Here is a 21,586-nt window from a genome sequence, read left to right as displayed (position 1 = left end):
TCGTTTTTTAACCCACTTCCCGTGATCCAATCGAGCTGACATTTTGCACACAGACTCGTTGTGCGTGCCAATTAATTTTCGTGAAATTGTTTTTCCAAAATTTTACACTTTTTAGGATTTTTTTTTATATTTAATTACCAATTGCATAATGGTGGCAGGCAATCATCTGACCCATAGGTGGCAGCCATCTCAAGCCAGAGGACGAGAGGATCCTAGCCGCCACGCATATAAAGGATTTATAGTGAAAAACTTTGTTTTTACGGGTTCATTTTTTTATTTCCTTCTCAGATCCCCGACGTATCGCGGCAGAGCCAGGGAGGCACGGCTCCTCCTCCCCGTCGCCCACGGCGATGGGAGTTCAGCGCAGGCTCATCTGCGTATGGTCCACCAACCCCTCGCTGCTGCCTCCACAGCGCTGGGGTCACGTGGCCACTCCGCGTGCCTCGCGGTCTCGCACGTGGGGGGGGGGGGGGGTGGGGGGGAATCCGGAGCGCTCGGAGTAAACCCACGCGTGCGAGTGAGGGAGAAACGCTCGATCCCCGTATTGGCGGAACAGGCGGAGTCCATGTTGCTCTACCGCCTTCTCGACCGTGTCGCATTGCAGGCCGAGCGCTGCATTGCCACCAGCGCCCGGCTAAGACGGATGGGTCAGAAATATCGACACAGAGAGAGAGACAGCAGATGGAGGGTTGGAGAGTGACAGACAGACAGACAGGTCTATGATGGAGTGTCTAGACAGACAGACAGGCCTATGATGGAGTGTCTAGACAGACAGACAGGTCTATGATGGAGTGTCTAGACACAGACAGACAGGTCTATGATGGAGTGTCTAGACAGACAGACAGACAGGTCTATGATGGAGTGTCTAGACAGACAGACAGACAGGACTATGATGGAGTGTCTAGACAGACAGACAGACAGGACTATGATGGAGTGTCTAGACAGACAGACAGACAGGTCTATGATGGAGTGTCTAGACAGACAGACAGGTCTATGATGGAGTGTCTAGACAGACAGACAGGTCTATGATTGGGGGTGTTTCTCCACCTGTCCACCAGAGGGCGGAATGGCTGCTGCTGTTGTTCTGTCGGAGTCAGCGCTGATTCATCGTCAGCCCTGGCCTTGTTCGGTTGTGAACCTCTAAGTAGTTGCACACAGGCTGACACAGCCCATCTTAGGATGGGTTCGCTGGTAAATGATGAGCACATGGGCAGTGACCGTCAAAACTCTTCTGTTGGATCCCATCGCTTTTCAAGTTCAGTCTCGATGCTGTCTGTGACTGTCTCTTTCTCTCTGCCATAGACTCGCACAGAGACCCACAGACTCGCAGAGACCCATAGACTTACACATACAGTACACACACACCTTTAGACTCACACAGACAGCCACAGACTCACACAGACCCATAGACTCACACACAGAGACCCAAAGACTGACACATACACACAAACCCTTAGACTCACACAGACAGCCACAGACTGACACGCAGACCCACAGACTGACACGCAGACCCATCGACTCACACAGAGACCCATCGACTCACACAGTGACCCATCGACTCATACAGAGACCCATATACTCGCACAGAGACCCATAGACTCACACAGAGACCCATAGACTCACACAGAGACCCATAGACTCGCACAGAGACCCATAGACTCGCACAGAGACCCATCGACTCACACAGAGACCCATAGACTCACACAGAGACCCATAGACTCGCACAGAGACCCATAGACTCGCACAGAGACCCATCGACTCGCACAGAGACCCATAGACTCACACAGAGACCCATAGACTCGCACAGAGACCCATAGACTCGCACAGAGACCCATAGACTCACACAGAGACCCATAGACTCACACAGAGACCCATCGACTCGCACAGAGACCCATAGACTCACACAGAGACCCATAGACTCGCACAGAGACCCATAGACTCGCACAGAGACCCATAGACTCGCACAGAGACCCATAGACTCGCACAGAGACCCATAGACTCGCACAGAGACCCATAGACTCACACAGAGACCCATAGACTCGCACAGAGACCCATAGACTCGCACAGAGACCCATAGACTCACACAGAGACCCATAGACTCGCACAGAGACCCATAGACTCACAGAGACCCATTGACTCACAACAGAGACCCATTGACTCACCACAGAGACCCATCGACTCGCACAGAGACCCATAGACTCACACAGAGACCCACAGACTCACACAGAGACCCATCGACTCACACAGAGACCCATCGACTCACACAGAGACCCATCAGACTCACACAGAGACCCATCGACTCACACAGAGACCCATCGACTCGCACAGAGACCCATAGACTCGCACAGAGACCCATAGACTCACACAGAGACCCATAGACTCGCACAGAGACCCATAGACTCGCACAGAGACCCATAGACTCACACAGAGACCCATAGACTCGCACAGAGACCCATAGACTCGCACAGAGACCCACAGACTCACACAGAGACCCATCGACTCACACAGAGACCCATCGACTCGCACAGAGACCCATAGACTCACACAGAGACCCACAGACTCACACAGAGACCCATCGACTCACACAGAGACCCATCGACTCACACAGAGACCCACAGACTCACACAGAGACCCATCGACTCACACAGAGACCCATCGACTCACACAGAGACCCATAGACTCGCACAGAGACCCATAGACTCGCACAGAGACCCATAGACTCACACAGAGACCCATAGACTCGCACAGAGACCCATAGACTCGCACAGAGACCCATAGACTCACACAGAGACCCATCGACTCGCACAGAGACCCATAGACTCGCACAGAGACCCACAGACTCACACAGAGACCCATCGACTCACACAGAGACCCATCGACTCGCACAGAGACCCATCGACTCGCACAGAGACCCATAGACTCGCACAGAGACCCATAGACTCACACAGAGACCCACAGACTCACACAGAGACCCATCGACTCACACAGAGACCCATCGACTCACACAGAGACCCATCGACTCGCACAGAGACCCATAGACTCACACAGAGACCCATAACAGCGACACGCTGTGAGCCCTGTTCGCTTTGACTCGACCACACCATCCACCGTCGGTCGACGAGGGTCGATAAACGTTAATGGAACTAATTTGTGAAACATCGCAAGAGCGGCGGCGGCGTTTAAACAACAACGACAACAACAACGCGACACAATGCACACCCCCCCCACACACACACACCCCCACCCACATACCCCCCCACACACCCCCACACCACCCCCCCCACACCCCCCACCCACATACCCCCCCACACCCCCACCCCACACCCCCCACACACCCCCACCCCCAACCCACACCCCCCACACACCCCCACACCACCCCCCCACCCACATACCCCCCCACACCCCCACCCCACACCCCCACACACCCCCACCCCACACCCCCCACACACCCCCACCCCCACACCCCCCCCACACCACACCCCCACCCCACACCCCCCACACCCCCCCACCCCACACCCCCCACACACCCCCCACACACCCCCACCCCACACCCCCCACACACCCCCACCCCACACCCCCCACACACCCCCACCCCACACCCCCCCACACCCCCACCCCACACCCCCCACACACCCCCACCCCACACCCCCCACACACCCCCACCCCACACCCCCACCCCACACCCCCCACACACCCCACACACCCCCACCCCCCACACACCCCCACCCCACACCCCCACCCCACACCCCCCACACACCCCCACCCCACACCCCCCACACACCCCCACCCCACACACCCCCACCCCACACCCCCCACACACCCCCACCCCCACCCCCACCCCACACCCCCCACACACCCCCACCCCACACCCCCCACCCCACACCCCCCACACACCCCCCACACACCCCCACCCCACACCCCCCACACACCCCCACCCCCACACCCCCCACACACCCCCACCCCACACATCCCCACCCCCACCCCACACACCCCCCACACCCCCCACACACCCCCACCCCACACCCCCCACACACCCCCACCCCACACACCCCCCACACCCCCACCCCCACCCCACACCCCCCACACACCCCCACCCCACACCCCCCACACACCCCCACCCCCCACACACCCCCACCCCACACCCCCCACCCCCCACACACCCCCACCCCACACCCCCCACCCCCACACCCCCACACACCCCCCACCCCCCACACCCCCACCCCACACCCCCCACACCCCCCACACACCCCCACCCCACACCCCCCACACACCCCCACCCCACACCCCCCACACACCCCCACCCCACACACCCCCCACACCCCCCACACACCCCCACCCCACACCCCCCACACACCCCCACCCCACACCCCCCACACCCCCCCCACACCCCCACCCCACACACCCCCACCCCACACCCCCACCCCACACCCCCCACACCCCCCTCGCAATAGTGAAACTTCGGCCCTCCCTCCCCGCAAGCGTCGAGTTTATTGGCCATCCCACGTGTGCGCCTGATCGCTGCACAAAGGCAGCAAATCCATTGTCGTGTCCATCATCACAGTGGCCGGTACGACTGTGATGGTGGTGATGGTGATGATGGTGACGATGTAATAGCGCAGCTGTCAACCCACGCGGTTTCACGCCGCATTGTTGCACAGGCGAATTGCGTGTCCAGGTCCGTCCGGCGTACAGACGTTGCAATACGGGCACCAAATGTGTAATTCCATGTGTTTGTGTTTGTCCCTTGTGATGGGACTTTGTGTGATGAAGGTTGAGATTAATAAGGGCGCGGCGGTGACCGATGAGGTCTTAATTTGTCTGTAATAAGTTAAGCACTGATAACGGCTACGCGATAATGTACACACATCTGGCTGTCGCCTGATGAAGCTAGTCGTAATTACTGGCGAAACGTCGGACTCAGATTGTAAATGTCGTGGCTTGGCTCTCCAACACACCGGTTGGTGCTGTACTCGTATGCTACACTACACTATACACTACACAACTATACACGCCACTATACACTACACTACTATACACCACACTATACAGTACACTACTATACACTACACAACTGTACACTACACTATGCACTACACTACTATACACTACACATTACACGATACACTACACAACTACACTATACACTACTATACACTACACTATTATACACTACACTATACACTACACTATACACTACACTACTATACACTACACTACTACACACTACACTATACACTACACAACTATACACGACACTAGTATACAATACACTACTACACTATACACTACACTACTACACTATACACTACACCTTACACTAGTGCTGTACTAGTGACGAATTGGCCACGTTCTGTTTACGTGACAAATCCCTTACTAGTTGGCTGTGTCGGGTGGTGGCGGGTTTAACGACACATTTATTTACTTACGCGATCTAACCCTCCAAAAAAAAGTGTATTATGTACACACACATATATATTAGGGGCCGTACATAAATGACGTCACGCACCTGGGGGGGGGGGGGGTCAGACATTTGTGATGATGTGTGACGATGGGGGGGGGGGTGAGAAATGTGACGTTACATCAAAATGCGCAACTTTAAATAAATATAGACAACACGTTCTACTTAATTAAATTAACTTTTGTATAAATGTTTCTCCTACAACATCAGAGTGCAGCGCCACATTAAATACGCACTACAATGACAATAGTTTAAAGCGATTTGAAGCATTTTTTATTTGGGGGGCACTCCCTTTAAGAGTGTACTCCTAATCTCAGCTCGTTACCTGTATAAAAGACACCTGGGAACCAGAAATCTTTCTGATTGAGAGGGGGTCAAATACTTATTTCCCTCATTAAAATGCAAATCAATTTATAACATTTTTGACATGCGTTTTTCTGGATTTTGTTGTTGTTATTCTGTCTCTCACTGTTCAAATAAACCTACCATTAAAATTATAGACTGATAATTTCTTCGTCAGTGGGCAAACGTACAAAATCAGCAGGGGATCAAATACTTTTTAAATCCTTTATATTAAGTTCACTTGCTTGCGCGCTTACGACCGTGCACATCTTTCGGTCGTTTTTTAACCCACTTGCCGTGATCCAATCGAGCTGACATTTTGCACACAGACTCGTTGTGCCAGACAATTAATGTTCGTGAAATTTTACACTTTTTAGGTAATTTTTTTTTATATTTAATTACCAATTGCTTAATGTTGGCAGACAATCATCTGACCCATAGGTGGCAGCCATCTCAAGCCAGAGGACGAGAGGACTCTAGCCGCCCGTTTCAAAGACCAATGTGGGCTGGGTTGTGGCCCATTGAACACGCATATAAAGGATTTATAGTGAAAAACTTTGTTTTTACGGGTTAATTTTTTTCCCTCACTGTATAAGGGCAATGTAATATAATGTAATGTACACACATAAAACACATTCCTGCGGAGGGAGCTGGTAGGAACGTCGGGTTGCTCGGTCAACGGCCTGCAGGGTCAACGGCGGCGTGGTGTATTCCGCAAATATGCCCGACTGTGAGGGCGGGCACAAGCCGGCGTGAGTAGGTTAAATGTTGAGTTTTATAAGGGCACCACGGGGTGACCAGCCCCTCCCCACCCAGCCCCACCCGGCCCACCCCCCACCCAGCCCCTCCCCACCCAGCCCCACCCGGCCCACCCAGCCCCTCCCTGCACGACGGACGGACACAATCATCCCCTGTGGGCTGGTGTAACCAGGGGGTTCCTACCAGTACCAGTATAATGTAACAATGTACACACACATATACAGTATAAGGGCAATGTAATAATGTAATAGTGTACACACACACATATATATATAAGGGCTATGTAACAATGTACACACACACATATATAAGGGCTATGTAACGATGTAAGAATGTAACGATGTATTTATTTGTTTAACAACGAGGCGAGGTCCTTACCTTCGCCTCGCGCCAGGCCGCGCCTCGGATTCCTCGCGAATCTCCCGCGCGTTTCAAGCCCCGCCCCTTCCGGCCCCCGTAGCCCCGCCCCGTAGCCCCGCCCCGTAGCCCCGCCCCGTAGCCCCGCCTCGTAGCCCCGCCCACTCCCTAGTCCCGCCCCCGGTCCCTGTAGCCCCGCCCCTCTCCGTAACCCCGCCCATATTCCCTGTAGCCCCGCCCCCAACCCCTGTAGCCCCGCCCCATCCCCTGTAGCCCCGCCCTTCCCCTGTAGCCCCGCCCTTATCCCTTCTCAAGCCCCGCCCCATCCCCTGTAGCCCCGCCCCCACCCCTTGTAGCCCCGCCCTTATCCCTTCTCAAGCCCCGCCCACTCCCTAGTCCCGCCCCCATCCCCTGTAGCCCCGCCCCATCCCCTGTAGCCCCGCCCCATCCCCTGTAGCCCCGCCCACTCCCCTGTAGCCCCGCCCCCCTCGCCACCGCCGTTCGCCTCAACAACTCAAAGCGGCTTCAAGAGGCGGCGGCTGCAGCAGCAGGAGCAGCAGAGACGAGAGACTTCGTGCTAAAGCAATCGGCCTCCTCAACAACAACAAAACCACAGCGCACCCCACCGCCCTACATTTGTTTGAACAACTTTACAAAGGTGGTGGCATCCCTAAGTTTAAACTATTTTTTTCAATAACTTTTTTTTAAAAATCGATCCGATTTTATAAATCGCCTCAGCCGCGCCCGTGCGGGAGGCCCCCCTCACGACGAGCACAACAACAACAACAACCACGACAACAACAACAACCACGACAGCGATGGCAGATTCCGACGTGAGCGTCGGCGATGAGCCGGTGGTGGAACTCTTCGTGAAGGTGAGCGGCCTCCCTCCCCCCCCTCTCTCTCTCCCTCGTCCCTCTCTCACTCACTCGTCCCTCTCGCTCACTCGTCCCTCTCGCTCACTCGTCCCTCTCTCTCACTCGTCCCTCTCGCTCACATCCCCTCGGCGCCTTTTCTCCACGCCCAGCCTCGTGTTGAGTCGCTGGCGGCGATGTGTTACGAACTTGGGGTTGTTTGAATGTTTTACTGTTGATAAAACGGCGGGCGGGCGGGCTTAACGTCCATCACCACCACCACAGACACCACCACCACAGTCACCACCACAGACACCACCACCACAGTCACCACCACCACCACAGTCACCACCACCACAGTCACCACCACCACAGTCACCACCACAGTCACCACCACCACAGTCACCACCACCACCACAGTCACCACAGTCACCACCACCACAGTCACCACCACCACCACAGTCACCACCACCACAGTCACCACCACCACAGTCACCACCACCACAGTCACCACCACAGTCACCACCACCACAGTCACCACCACCACCACAGTCACCACAGACACCACCACCACAGTCACCATCACCACCACAGACACCACCACAGTCACCACCACCACAGTCACTACCACCACAGTCACCATCACCACAGTCACCATCACCACCACAGACACCACCACAGTCACCACCACCACAGTCACCACCACCACAGTCACCACCACCACAGTCACCACCACAGTCACCACCACCACAGTCACCACCACCACCACAGTCACCACCACAGCCACCACCACCACAGTCACCACCACAGTCACCACCACCACAGACACCACCACCACTGTCACCACCACCACCACAGTCACCACCACAGTCACCACCACAGACACCACCACCACAGTCACCACCACCAGTCACCACCACCACAGTCACCACCACCAGTCACCACCACCACAGTCACCACCACAGTCACCACCACCACAGTCACCACCACCAGTCACCACCACCACAGTCACCACCAGTCACCACCACCACAGTCACCACCACAGTCACCATCACAGTCACCGCCACCACAGTCACCACCACCACAGTCACCACCACCACAGTCACCACCACCACAGTCACCACCACCACAGTCACCACCACAGTCACCACCACCACAGTCACCACCATCACAGTCACCACCACCACAGTCACCACCACCACAGTCACCACCACCACAGTCACCACCACCACCACAGTCACCACCACATCCATCACCACCACCACAGTCACCACCACAGACTCCACCACCACCGTCACCACCACCACAGTCACCACCACCACCCCTCCTGCTGCTGCTGCCGCTTTGCCGAGGCCTCCCTCGCCCCGTAGCGCGCACACGAAGCTGGGTCCCTCCCCCCTCCTCCTCCTCATTTCTTCAGTGCGCGCCGTAGGTCGAATAGCTGCGGCGTCTCAGTCTCATGGCCGTCGTCTTTAACGAATGGCGATGTGAGAGTGAGTGTGTGAGTGAGTGAGTGTGAGTGTATGAGAGTAAGTGAGAGTATGAGAGTGAGTGTGTGAGTGAGTGTGTGAGAGTGTATGAGTGTATGAGAGTAAGTGAGAGTATGAGAGTGAGTGTGTGAGTGAGTGTATGAGAGTAAGTGAGAGTATGAGAGTGAGTGTGTGAGTGAGTGTGTGAGAGTTAGTGTGTGAGAGTGTGAGAGTGAGTGAGTGAGTGTGTGAGTGAGTAAGTGAGAGTGTGTGAGAGAGTGTGTGTGTCAGTGTGTGTGAGTGAGTGTGTAAGAGTGTGTGTATGAGTGTGTATGTGAGAGTGTGTGTATGTATGTGAGTGTGTGAGTGTTAACGGTCGCCTGTTCAAAGCGTTCCGAGTTGGATCTGCTGAAGCGTTTCGCCGCGCCAAGTTACGTCCGTGTGGCAGTGGCCGCGTGCCGCTTTGTAAGCCTCGATCCGTTTGTGTTTATAGGTTAGATTTTATATAAATAAATATATTATTATTCCTCTCTTCGACCCGGCCGACACCCACATTTGGCCTTTTCGGCGACGTTTCTAACGTTGTGCAAAGCAATTAAAGGTGAACAGTTAGAAACGTGTCGAGACTGCTTTGTGCTTTGTTCACGCGTGTGCCTATTGGTTCTCGATCAATAATCGATCGATCTTAATTGTACGTACCAATATATCGCCCACGATGGAAGTTGGGCAACGGTGGTTGATGGTCGAGAGGAACTTTGTTGATTAAAATGGGAGGGGGGGGGCATCATCCAGCGGTGGATTGAACATGCACAGGCAGACAGCAGCTACTCCTAATCGATATGTGGCCCTCGTTCACTTGAACGACACCAAAGTCCCCATGACTAAAATCAACAGCATCGGCCCCACGAACAACGAGATCGTCAACAACAACAACCACCGCCATTCGCCACCAAGTGGCGGTGACTCACCTGGGCGCTTGTGCCAGGCTAGGTGCACTTTAAGGCCACGTGAAAGTGTCGAACAAGGCTGGCGGTACAGTCTATAGAGTCTCTAGACACAGGGTGCCACGGGGTTTGCCTCGCTCAGATGACTGCCACAGCTGCAACCCCGCCCTGTGCGTGGGCCTTGCCGTGCCAACTCGCGGCGCTTTATCCGCCCGGCGCTTCGCTCGTTGTTGTGAGCAGCGTCGCTCCCCGTACGGACAATGTTGCCAGCCATCGTCAACATTGGCACCATCGTCAGCCGTTACGACCAATGCCGTTTAGCACGCATCAGCATCAACGTGGATTTGTGTGTTGCGTCTGCACACACACAGTCGGAATATCTATTGTGTAGAGAGTGAGGAGTCTCTGGGTCTCTCAGTGAGCCTATGGGTCTGTCCGACTCCGTGGGTCTCTGAGTCTACGTGTCTCTAAGTCTACGTGTCTCTGTAAGTCGACTTGTCTAAGTATATGGGTCTCTTGGGCGCCACGGTGGCTAGGAGATGTTAACTACCTCGCCTGGTATACAGGAGGTCGTGGGTTCTGTCCCAACTCTGACGCCTGCTGCTGTATATTTGGAGTTTGTGGTGTCTCTCTCTCCCCATGGTGAGATGTTAACTACCTCGCCTGGTATACAGGGGGTCGTGGGTTCTATCCCAACTCTGACGCCTGCTGAGTTTGCGGTGGCTCTCTCTCTCGTCGTGGTCGCGTTGATTTTTCTCCGGGTCCTCCGGTTTTCCCCTCCACATTAGAGACACTGTCCCGTGTTAGAATATTTGGCTTCTCGAAAGCAATCCAAGTGATAAGCCAGTTTGCTGAGCTATCACTTGTGGTCAGGTCGCTTTTGAAAAAGATCTATTCAGCTCAAGTGGGCCTTATCTGGTAAAATACAAAAAAAATTGCTTTAAGTGCCTCTGCATCTCTTATGTTAGTCTATGGGTCTGTGTGAGTCTCAGGTCCTCTGTTAGGCTATGGGTCCCAGGGTGTGTGTATGGATCTCTGTGTGAGTCTCAGGGTCTCTGTTAGGTTATGGGTCCCATGGTGTGTGTGTATGGGTCGCTGTGTGAGTCTCAGGGTCTCTGTTAGGTTATGGGTCTCATGGTGTGTATGTATGGGTCGCTGTGTGAGTCTCAGGGTCTCTGTTAGGTTATGGGTCTCATGGTGTGTATGTATGGGTCTCTGTGTGAGTCTCAGGGTCTCTGTTAGGCTATGGGTCTCATGGTGTGTGTGTATGGGTCTCTGTGTGAATCTCAGGGTCTCTGTTAGGCTATGGGTCTCATGGTGTGTGTGTATGGGTCTCTGTGTGAGTCTCAGGGTCTCTGTTAGGCTATGGGTCTCATGGTGTGTGTGTATGGGTCTCTGTGTGAGTCTCGGGGTCTCTGTTAGGCTATGGGTCCCAGGGGGTGTATGGGTCTCGTGTCAGTGTTTTAGTTTCGGGGTGAGTTAACTGCTGTAAGTCAGTGCAGTACAATGTGGATTTATGTAAGTGGCGTATACATGTGACCGCATCTCAAGGCACTGTACACACACACACAATGGGCATGTTTATGTTATAGAGGTAGGTGAGTCTCTGATTCTCTGTGTGAGTCAGTGGGGGAGGAGAGGGAGGCAGTCGGTCATAGGCAGAGGGAGAAGAGGAATGTGTGTGTGTGTTGAACCTCTTTCGCACCGTACATAGCCAGCCGTGCTAATCAGAGGCGGGAAGGAAGTGAGGTCATCAGCGGCACACCCTGCTGCGTCTGCCCTGCCGCTCACGGCACGGTTGGCTCCGTATGGTGCGAAGGAAGTTCGACATACTGTACATACACAAGGAGTCAACAGCACTGATGATAGCTGTGGAAAGTTCCAGACGGGGGTGGGGGGGCAGAGGACAACCTCCCTGAGCCTTCTTCGCTACCCTGTGATGTTAACAAAGCACACGAACTGTTTTCGTCGTCCCATCTTGTAGAACTATATTTAAACTATTTAGTACTTTACCAAGGAAGGCGCACTCATCTCTATAGGCCTTTTTTCAGAAGAGACCTATCACATAATGACAGCTCAATGAGCTGCTTATCATCATCGTCGTGGCAAGCAAATACTCTAAAACACGTGACGTTGGCCCGAAATGTGGAGGGGGGAAATCGAAGGACCCGGAGAAAAATCCACGCGACCACGTGGAGAACACGCAAACTCCAAATATCGAGGCGTGACGATCGGCACCGAGCCGACGAGGTAGTGAACATCTCACCACGTGGTAGTGAACATCTCACCACGTGGTAGTGAACATCTCACCACGAGGTAGTGAACATCTCACCACGAGGTAGTGAACATCTCACCACGAGGTAGTGAACATCTCACCACGAGGTAGTGAACATCTCACCACGTGGTAGTGAACATCTCACCACGAGGTAGTGAACATCTCACCACGTGGTAGTGAACATCTCACCACGTGGTAGTGAACATCTCACCACGAGGTAGTGAACATCTCACCACGTGGTAGTGAACATCTCACCACGAGGTAGTGAACATCTCACCACGAGGTAGTGAACATCTCACCACGAGGTAGTGAACATCTCACCACGAGGTAGTGAACATCTCACCACGTGGTAGTGAACATCTCACCACGAGGTAGTGAACATCTCACCACGTGGTAGTGAACATCTCACCACGTGGTAGTGAACATCTCACCACGAGGTAGTGAACATCTCACCACGTGGTAGTGAACATCTCACCACGAGGTAGTGAACATCTCACCACGTGGTAGTGAACGTCTCACCCACGAGGTAGTGAACATCTCACCACGTGGTAGTGAACGTCTCACCCACGAGGTAGTGAACATCTCACCACGTGGTAGTGAACATCTCACCACGTGGTAGTGAACATCTCACCACGAGGTAGTGAACATCTCACCACGTGGTAGTGAACGTCTCACCCACGAGGTAGTGAACATCTCACCACGTGGTAGTGAACGTCTCACCCACGAGGTAGTGAACATCTCACCACGTGGTAGTGAACATCTCACCACGTGGTAGTGAACATCTCACCACGTGGTAGTGAACATCTCACCACGAGGTAGTGAACATCTCACCACGTGGTAGTGAACATCTCACCACGTGGTAGTGAACATCTCACCACGAGGTAGTGAACATCTCACCACGTGGTAGTGAACATCTCACCACGTGGTAGTGAACATCTCACCACGTGGTAGTGAACATCTCACCACGTGGTAGTGAACATCAACACCACGTGGTAGTGAACATCTCACCACGTGGTAGTGAACGTCTCACCCACGAGGTAGTGAACATCTCACCACGTGGTAGTGAACATCTCACCACGTGGTAGTGAACATCTCACCACGTGGTAGTGAACATCAACACCACGTGGTAGTGAACATCTCACCACGAGGTAGTGAACATCTCACCACGAGGTAGTGAACGTCTCGCTCACGAGGTAGTGAACGTCTCACCACGTGGTAGTGAACATCTCACCCACGAGGTAGTGAACATCTCACCACGAGGTAGTGAACATCTCACCACGAGGTAGTGAACATCTCACCACGTGGTAGTGAACATCTCACCCACGTGGTAGTGAACATCTCACCACGTGGTAGTGAACATCTCACCACGAGGTAGTGAACGTCTCACCACGTGGTAGTGAACGTCTCACCACGAGGTAGTGAACGTCTCACCACGTGGTAGTGAACATCTCACCACGTGGTAGTGAACATCTCACCACGAGGTAGTGAACATCTCACCACGTGGTAGTGAACATCTCACCACGTGGTAGTGAACGTCTCACCACGTGGTAGTGAACATCTCACCACGTGGTAGTGAACGTCTCACCACGTGGTAGTGAACATCTCACCACGTGGTAGTGAACATCTCACTACGAGGTAGTGAACATCTCACCACGTGGTAGTGAACATATCACCACGTGGTAGTGAACATCTCACCACGTGGTAGTGAACATCTCACCACGTGGTAGTGAACGTCTCACCACGTGGTAGTGAACATCTCTACCACGTGGTAGTGAACGTCTCACCACGTGGTAGTGAACGTCTCACCACGTGGTAGTGAACGTCTCACCACGTGGTAGTGAACATCTCACTACGAGGTAGTGAACATCTCACCACGTGGTAGTGAACATCTCACTACGTGGTAGTGAACATCTCACCACGTGGTAGTGAACATCTCACCACGAGGTAGTGAACATCTCACCACGAGGTAGTGAACGTCTCACCACGTGGTAGTGAACATCTCACTACGAGGTAGTGAAACATCTCACTACGAGGTAGTGAACATCTCACCACGTGGTAGTGAACATCTCACTACGTGGTAGTGAACATCTCACCACGTGGTAGTGAACATCTCACCACGAGGTAGTGAACATCTCACCACGTGGTAGTGAACGTCTCACCACGTGGTAGTGAACATCTCACTACGAGGTAGTGAACATCTCACTACGAGGTAGTGAACATCTCACACGTGGTAGTGAACATCTCACCACGTGGTAGTGAACATCTCACTACGAGGTAGTGAACATCTCACCACGTGGTAGTGAACATCTCACCACGTGGTCGTTAACATCTCGACCACGTGGTAGTGAACATCTCACCCACGTGGTAGTGAACATCTCGCCCACGTGGTAGTGAACATCTCACCACGTGGTCGTTAACATCTCACCACGTGGTAGTGAACATCTCACCACGTGGTAGTGAACATCTCACCACGTGGTCGTTAACATCTCGACCACGTGGTAGTGAACATCTCACCCACGTGGTAGTGAACATCTCACCCACGTGGTAGTGAACATCTCACCCACGTGGTAGTGAACATCTCGACCACGTGGTAGTGAACATCTCACCACGTGGTAGTGAACATCTCACCCACGTGGTAGTGAACATCTCACCACGTGGTAGTGAACATCTCACCCACGTGGTAGTGAACATCTCACCACGTGGTAGTGAACATCTCGACCACGTGGTAGTGAACATCTCGACCACGTGGTAGTGAACATCTCACCACGTGGTCGTTAACATCTCGACCACGTGGTAGTGAACATCTCACCCACGTGGCGGCCCCAAGAATGTACCTCTTGGGCACGTGATGCCATCTCCTTGGCTGGCCCACTCCATTATTAAACACGAGCTTGTTTGCCCGTCCAAAGATGGGTGTGTATATTGCAGTAAATCTTAAATATTGCATCGAAAAATTGTTCAGCTCATGATTATTAATGAGGGGGGGGGGGGGGGACCATGTGGAGTGACGTCACCCGCTAATGGTCATTGGGGAGGGGTGCGGCATGTGGAGTGACGTCACCCGCTCATGATTATTAATGAGGGGGGGGGGGCTGGTGGAGTGACGTCACGCGCGGGACACATTCTTGGCTTATTGTATTAGTATGGCATCCTGTGTGGACGAAGTGAAACACAGAAACCCTTACTCACGAGATAGAGAAAGCAATCGTGAGCTTACATCAATGGGACCCTTTTACCAGTAGTATCACAGCGATGACAACATCATGAGTATAAACTTGCACTACTTTTCTGGCAATAAAACAAATTCATTCAGACGCTGTCTTTCCGACAGACCTGGTCTTCGCCTGAGGACGGCTGCTTGCGTTGTGGCCGAAACGTCGTGAGAATTATTTTATTATGTTTTATTTTTATCATTTTATTATTTCCCTTCTACGTGACTTTACCGAAAGAACCAAGAAGATGAATCCCTGCAGTCACGAAAGCTTTAAATCTAAAAATAAAACAAATGTCAAAGATGCTCAAACACCAACTTAGATACCTATTGCGGTGAATCAAGTCTACATTAACAACCTGTTTCATTGCCAGGAAGAGTAAAGCCTATTCTTATTTGTTTTAAATCACATCGCGAGCTTAAGTTATTCATTCCGATGTGTTCACTCTCTTTGTTTTTTTGCACAGCTGGTGTGAGACACAGCCCTGTTTTAGCACGGATGTCATGTATGGGAAGAACAGTGACTGATTGTTAAGGGGCTGCGTGGATGGTGTGCGTCTAGACCGGGGAGAGGGGGGGGCATTAGCGACTTGGATTCCATTCCCGGTGATTCATCGAATGTCACTTCCGGTTGGCCTCTTCCCACATGAGAGGCCAAAACAAAATTTTTCGTCTCGTCAGCCTCATATGGGCATCCTGGAACAGTACTGCCAAACAGCATTACTTTAATCAAACAATAGAACGTTGGACTCGTTTCAAACTTTTTTTTTGTTTCATCGGCAATTCCAGGCTTTGTTTGAATAAGTACAGTACAGTCGGGTTGGTTTAATAAGTACAGTACAGCCGGGATAGTTTATATAATTTTTTTTGTTGAGTGGCCTCAAAAATGTGTAATAGTGTGGTGTTTATTACAGAACACATGCTTGCTTAATGACATAATTCAATCTGTTAAGAAAAGTCAGTGGGCTTGGGCAAGATGCGCCACGGTGGCTAGGAGATGTTAACTACCTCGCCTGGTGTACAGGAGGTCGTGGGTTTGATCACAACCCTGATTCCTGCTGTATATTTTTAGTTTTCATGTGTCTCTCTCTCCCCGTGGTCGTGTGGATTTATTTCCGGGTCCTCTGGTTTTGCACTCCACATTTAGAATCCACGTTAGTTTAGAGTATTTGGCTGCTATAAATGTCCACGATGATGGTAAACCAATTAGTTGAGCTATCATTTGTGGCCAGGCCACTTCTGAGAAAGAGCTTTATAGCTCCGTGGGCTTTGCCTCGTAAAATAAAACATCGTTTAGTTTAGACGATGATGACCGGTGGTCAAACATAACGATGGAGTGGCAGTCAGGAGCAGGAATATGTCAGAGGACATCCACCGAGGAGATGGATCAATGAGATCAGCGGCGTTGGGCAGGAGCTAAGTGGATTGTTACATCACAGGATTGAGAGACAGAGAGATGTCTCAGGAAGGCTTTCATCCATAAGTGGATTGACCTTGGTCTAAGTTGATGATGATTGTTTTTTGTTGTTGCGTTGTCTGGTTTTAACATTTTGGGTCTCATCAAGAGCAGATGGTTGGACACTGTCAGGGTGGATTGTGGAGGTCGCTGTGCATCTCCTGTGCAGCAGCTGCTGGGTCTGGCAGAGGAGGAGAACGCTTTGGCAGCGACACGTGGTGGTGTTGGTGGTGATGGTGATTTGTGAAGGACGCTAGTGGGAAATTGGAGACGGTTGCCGTCCAACAACAATGGAGGGCAGAGGAGCGACGCTCACAACAACGAGCAGAGCACCGGGCAGCTAAAATTCGGCAAGTTGGCACAGTAGGAAGTACAGCTGGTGCATCTGCCAGTCATCTGTCAGCCAACCCATGGCACCTGAGTCTGTCCCGTAAACTCCTCTGTCAGCGGGCCTTCAACACTCCACGTGGCGTCAAGGTGCACCTGGCCTGGCACAGGCACCGTGGTGACGTCACTATCACTTAGTGGCGAATGGCCTGGTATTGGTGTTGGCGGTGGTAGTTGTGGCATAAAAAGGCTTTTACCACGCTAACATCTTGGTCTTGATCTTAAATTGAGCCAGACTTGTTTGCACAAAACACAGCTGGGTGCCAGATACGACTGGCAAGATGACACGAACACCATGACAGGGGCTAGGACACTGAGCCTTGACTGCTGCCTCCTCCTCTTCGCGTGAACCCCGCGAGCGTCTCCGATGACACGAAGCCATTGTCCCTGTGCTCCTTCTGGTGTCTCTTTGGGAGAGACGACACGACGTCGGGGCTGTGTTGTCATGGTCACTTGCTGGCGATCATTGCCTTCACAAACACTGGGTCTTCCCTTGGGCTCCGTGATACGGAACGCGTAGGGTTTGTTGATCCTTGAAACGTAGTCGGGATGAGTTTATGATTTAAACGTTTCAGATTTCGGATTTTTTTTTTATACAATTTTGGAGCTGTTTTGTATTCTCGGTGTTCTGTGTAACGTGTACGAATTAAAAACGCACTTGGTGCCTTAACAATCGTGATGTCACCCGATGCCATGGGACTCTCTCACCTTTGCCAATAAAAGTGACCTTGTGGAAGGGACATCACTTACGGTGACATCATGTTTTTGGATGACATCACTTCCATAATTCATATCAAGATTCCACAATCTATTTTATATTTTCAGGTTTATCTGATAATTAGCACAACCTCACTTTTTCTTCTTGTTTTCTTCTTCCATACGGCTGCTGATGTAGATGCAGAGCATCAACGACAATTTCACATTCAGGTGGTCAAGCAAGATGATGGCGTCAGGAGCAGCAGAGTAGCGTATCATCATCATCATCATCATCGCCGTGATGTCGTCCTTCGTATTTGTGGATCGGGGGAATTGCGTCTTTATATGTTGTACGGTCATCCAGACCAGATTGTACCCGATCCACAAAACACGAAATACAAAAATAAAAATATGAAATGTACAAATACAGCTACACTGTGGGGTGGGGGTGGGGGGGCGAATTCTGCAGTGGTGCTGTGTAGTTCTGCAATGAGCTTTTGGGGTTTTTTTAAACCGCGGTGCCATCCTAGCATGAGGTCCGGTGAGCTTCGGCTCCTGAAAAACATCCCGGCACCGTGGAGCGAACCGTCGGACATCGTACCGTACGCTACGTACAGTCCAAAACGCAATGTGTTGACTTGAATTGCACACCCAAAAGGTTATCTCCGTTAATCTCTAGCCTAGTTTTACTTTACCTGTGCTCGTGGTTGATGTCACGAGACCCGACGTGTCCGTTGGGAAACGTTGTAGAACGATGCATTGCTGCGTGCGTTAGAGAACGGCCCACAGAAGTAGACGCCAGGGAACTACTTCTGGGGGATCCCTTCAAAGTGTTGGGGCGTGGCCCTTCGCCACCTGCCCAGGAACAGGAAAATGTTCGTAGCTTTGGCAGTAGGAGCTGGAACAGAAAATACATTTTAAAGTGATGGGTGTTTTTTTCCGAAATTATTGGTGACCAGATTACGACAATAATCTCACTATACTCTGTTGAATGACAACTCAGTCTGTGAGTCTGTCAGCCTTTATGTGAGTCTGTGGATCTCTGTGTGAGTCTACGGGTCTTTATTTGAGTCTGTGGGTCTCTGTGTGAATCTGTGGTTGTAAGTCGTGTACATCATTGCCTCTATGTGAGTTTTTAGATCTCTATGCAAGTCTATGAGTCTCCTTATGTGGATGTTGAGCCACTGTGCTGAGACCATCAGCTCTCCGTGCACTTGAGAAACCAGTTTTAATGCCAGGCTGGGGCTGACACCCAAATTCGGAACCCTTGTGATTGGCTCGGCATCTCCGTCCTCCAAGTCACCTTGCCACCTCACAACTCAAATCTATTTAAACCGCAGCATTTTACAAAAGCAGTTCCGGCAGCCCAAAGACCAATGGTCTTCTCCTGCTCTTGGTGCGGTAAAGAAATATAGTTTCATTTCGAGCTATTCCATGTGCCACTATGTGTGTATGTTGATCTTCTTTCTCACAGTATGTAGCTAACCGTGCTAATCGAAATTGCGGAGGAAGAACAGCAACACTAAACACAGAAGAGCACCCTCTGAAACCCAAATATATTTCTCAACCAACGTGCCCGTGTTTATCTCTTGTTACAAACGCGTTCGAGTTGACTTCCCGTTTTTTTTAAAGTGTGTGCAGTGCGAACAGGGCGGTGGGGCGCTGCCCAGCGGTAGCGCGTTCACCACTTGCCGCAGAGGTTCGCGGTTCGGATCCGGTAGGCCTGCCCTGGTTAACACTGCGGTGTGGTATCAACCGTAAAATACCAAGACTACCGCTATGCGCCACCTGTTTCGCTCGCAGTGGATGTCATCGTCTTGTTTGCGTCACAGCCCAAATTTTCCAAATTCTAATAGTCGCACCGCAACTTTATCGGGATCGCGTACAGTAGCAGCGGCAGCAGCATCGCCCGCCTGCTGAAAAGCTACTGCAAGCCGTGTCCATGTATCACAGCGGCGCCTCCCTCGCGATGATCCATCTGCACTCCGAGAATAATAGCGGCGATGCCACGTGTACTAGATTTATTATTTATTACGATTATCCCTTCTCTCTGACACACGTGTTGTTAAGGCGGGATAGAAAAAAAGCTCTGCACATTCCTCGCGTACCTCCGTGTCAGCTGGGAAGAGCTGTGTGTGTGTGTTGTGCAGCGTGTGCTAACAGGTGGTAGCGAGCGCATGAACCAGGCTCCGAGTTTTTTGCACGTTTGCTGAGCACAGACGCAAAGGCCCTACGTGTCTAGTGGGCCAGCGCCAAACAGCACTCGCAAAGCAGTGAAAGATAAGAGTTAACACTTTTGTTGGGTTGAGTGAGATTATTGTTTTTGTAATAAGAGCTTTGGAAAAGAGGGGATAAGAGGAAATTCTAAAGCTGAGCAGTGCGAGAGAAGGAGCAGAAAGAGAAGTTTTGTGACCTGCTGTGTGGGTAAGAGGGTGAGCGAGAGGGTGAGCGAGAGGGTGAGTTGAGTGAGGTGGATGGGTGTGAGAGGGTGAGTGAGTGGGTGAGAGGGTGAGTGAAGTGGATGGTTGTGAGTGGATGAGTGAGAGTGTGAGTGGGGTGGGTGGGTGTGAGTGGGTCAGAGGGTGAGTGAGTGGGTCAGGGGGTGAGTGAGTGGGTGAGATGGTGAGGTGAGTGAAGTGGATGATTGTGAGAGGGTGAGGTGAGTAGAGTAGAGGGGTAGGTTGTGAGTTGGTGAGTGGAGTGAGTGGGTGTTACAAAAGCTTTGAGAAAGAGACGATGGGAGGAGGGAATTCCGAAGAAGCGGAGCGGGGCGAGGGAATAAGCAGAGAGAGAGAGAAGTGAAGGAGACCTGCAGTGAGTGTGAGTGTGCAAGTGATTGTGCAAGTGAGTGTGTTGTTGTTGTGACCTGCCGTGTGGTTGTTGACATGGTGTGGAGGAGACGAAACGGTGAGTCTGGTCGACATGGTCCTCAACGTTGAGGGAGGAAACGATGAGGGAAGATCACGGGAACCGTCACCACGGTCGTAGTAAGCGATCGACGAGTGCGTTTGATTTCCGGACACGGCTAACATCACTGCTAATAATTATTTGAACCACTTCTGAGCCTGCCCGAGGTTGAATCCGCCTCAAATGAGTACCCCGTGCAGTGTGTGAACATCAACACCGGGTAGACAGAGGCAGCCGATCGCGGTGCTGAGCACACTTTCGCCTTGTGCGTCTTGCCGGCCTTCATTGATGCTCTCTATAGCAACACTTTGCCCAACAGCCTGTGTAAAATCTTTGTTGTCTTTTTTGTTCTAAAGTGTGTACTGGATTTTCCTACCTGCACTTCCCCAACAGTCTGCACGGCTATACACACCTGTGCATGCCACGCATTGTGAGCTGACAAGACGGTAGGTTCGTATGTGGCGTACGAGT

The 21,586-nt window shown here is 52.1% G+C and overlaps 1 protein-coding gene across 1 annotated transcript in view; it reads left to right on the top strand.

Annotated features, from left to right (window-relative positions):
- Positions 1–7,424: 7,424 nt before the first annotated feature.
- Positions 7,425–21,586, top strand: part of LOC133360048 (chloride intracellular channel protein 5-like) — a 50,189-nt gene continuing 36,027 nt past the window's right edge. Inside the window, exon 1 of the mRNA XM_061578628.1 lies at positions 7,425–7,791. Within this exon, the coding sequence (XP_061434612.1) occupies positions 7,735–7,791 (57 nt within the window). The 5' untranslated portion in view covers positions 7,425–7,734. The remainder of the gene's footprint in view (positions 7,792–21,586) is intronic.

The sequence above is a fragment of the Lethenteron reissneri genome, chromosome 67 (assembly GCF_015708825.2).
Source record: "Lethenteron reissneri isolate LAM-NWPU_2019-01 chromosome 67, ASM1570882v1, whole genome shotgun sequence".
NCBI lineage: Eukaryota > Metazoa > Chordata > Hyperoartia > Petromyzontiformes > Petromyzontidae > Lethenteron > Lethenteron reissneri.
The sequence above is the reverse complement of the archived record's forward strand: the minus strand, read 5'-3'. Positions and strand labels throughout refer to the sequence as shown.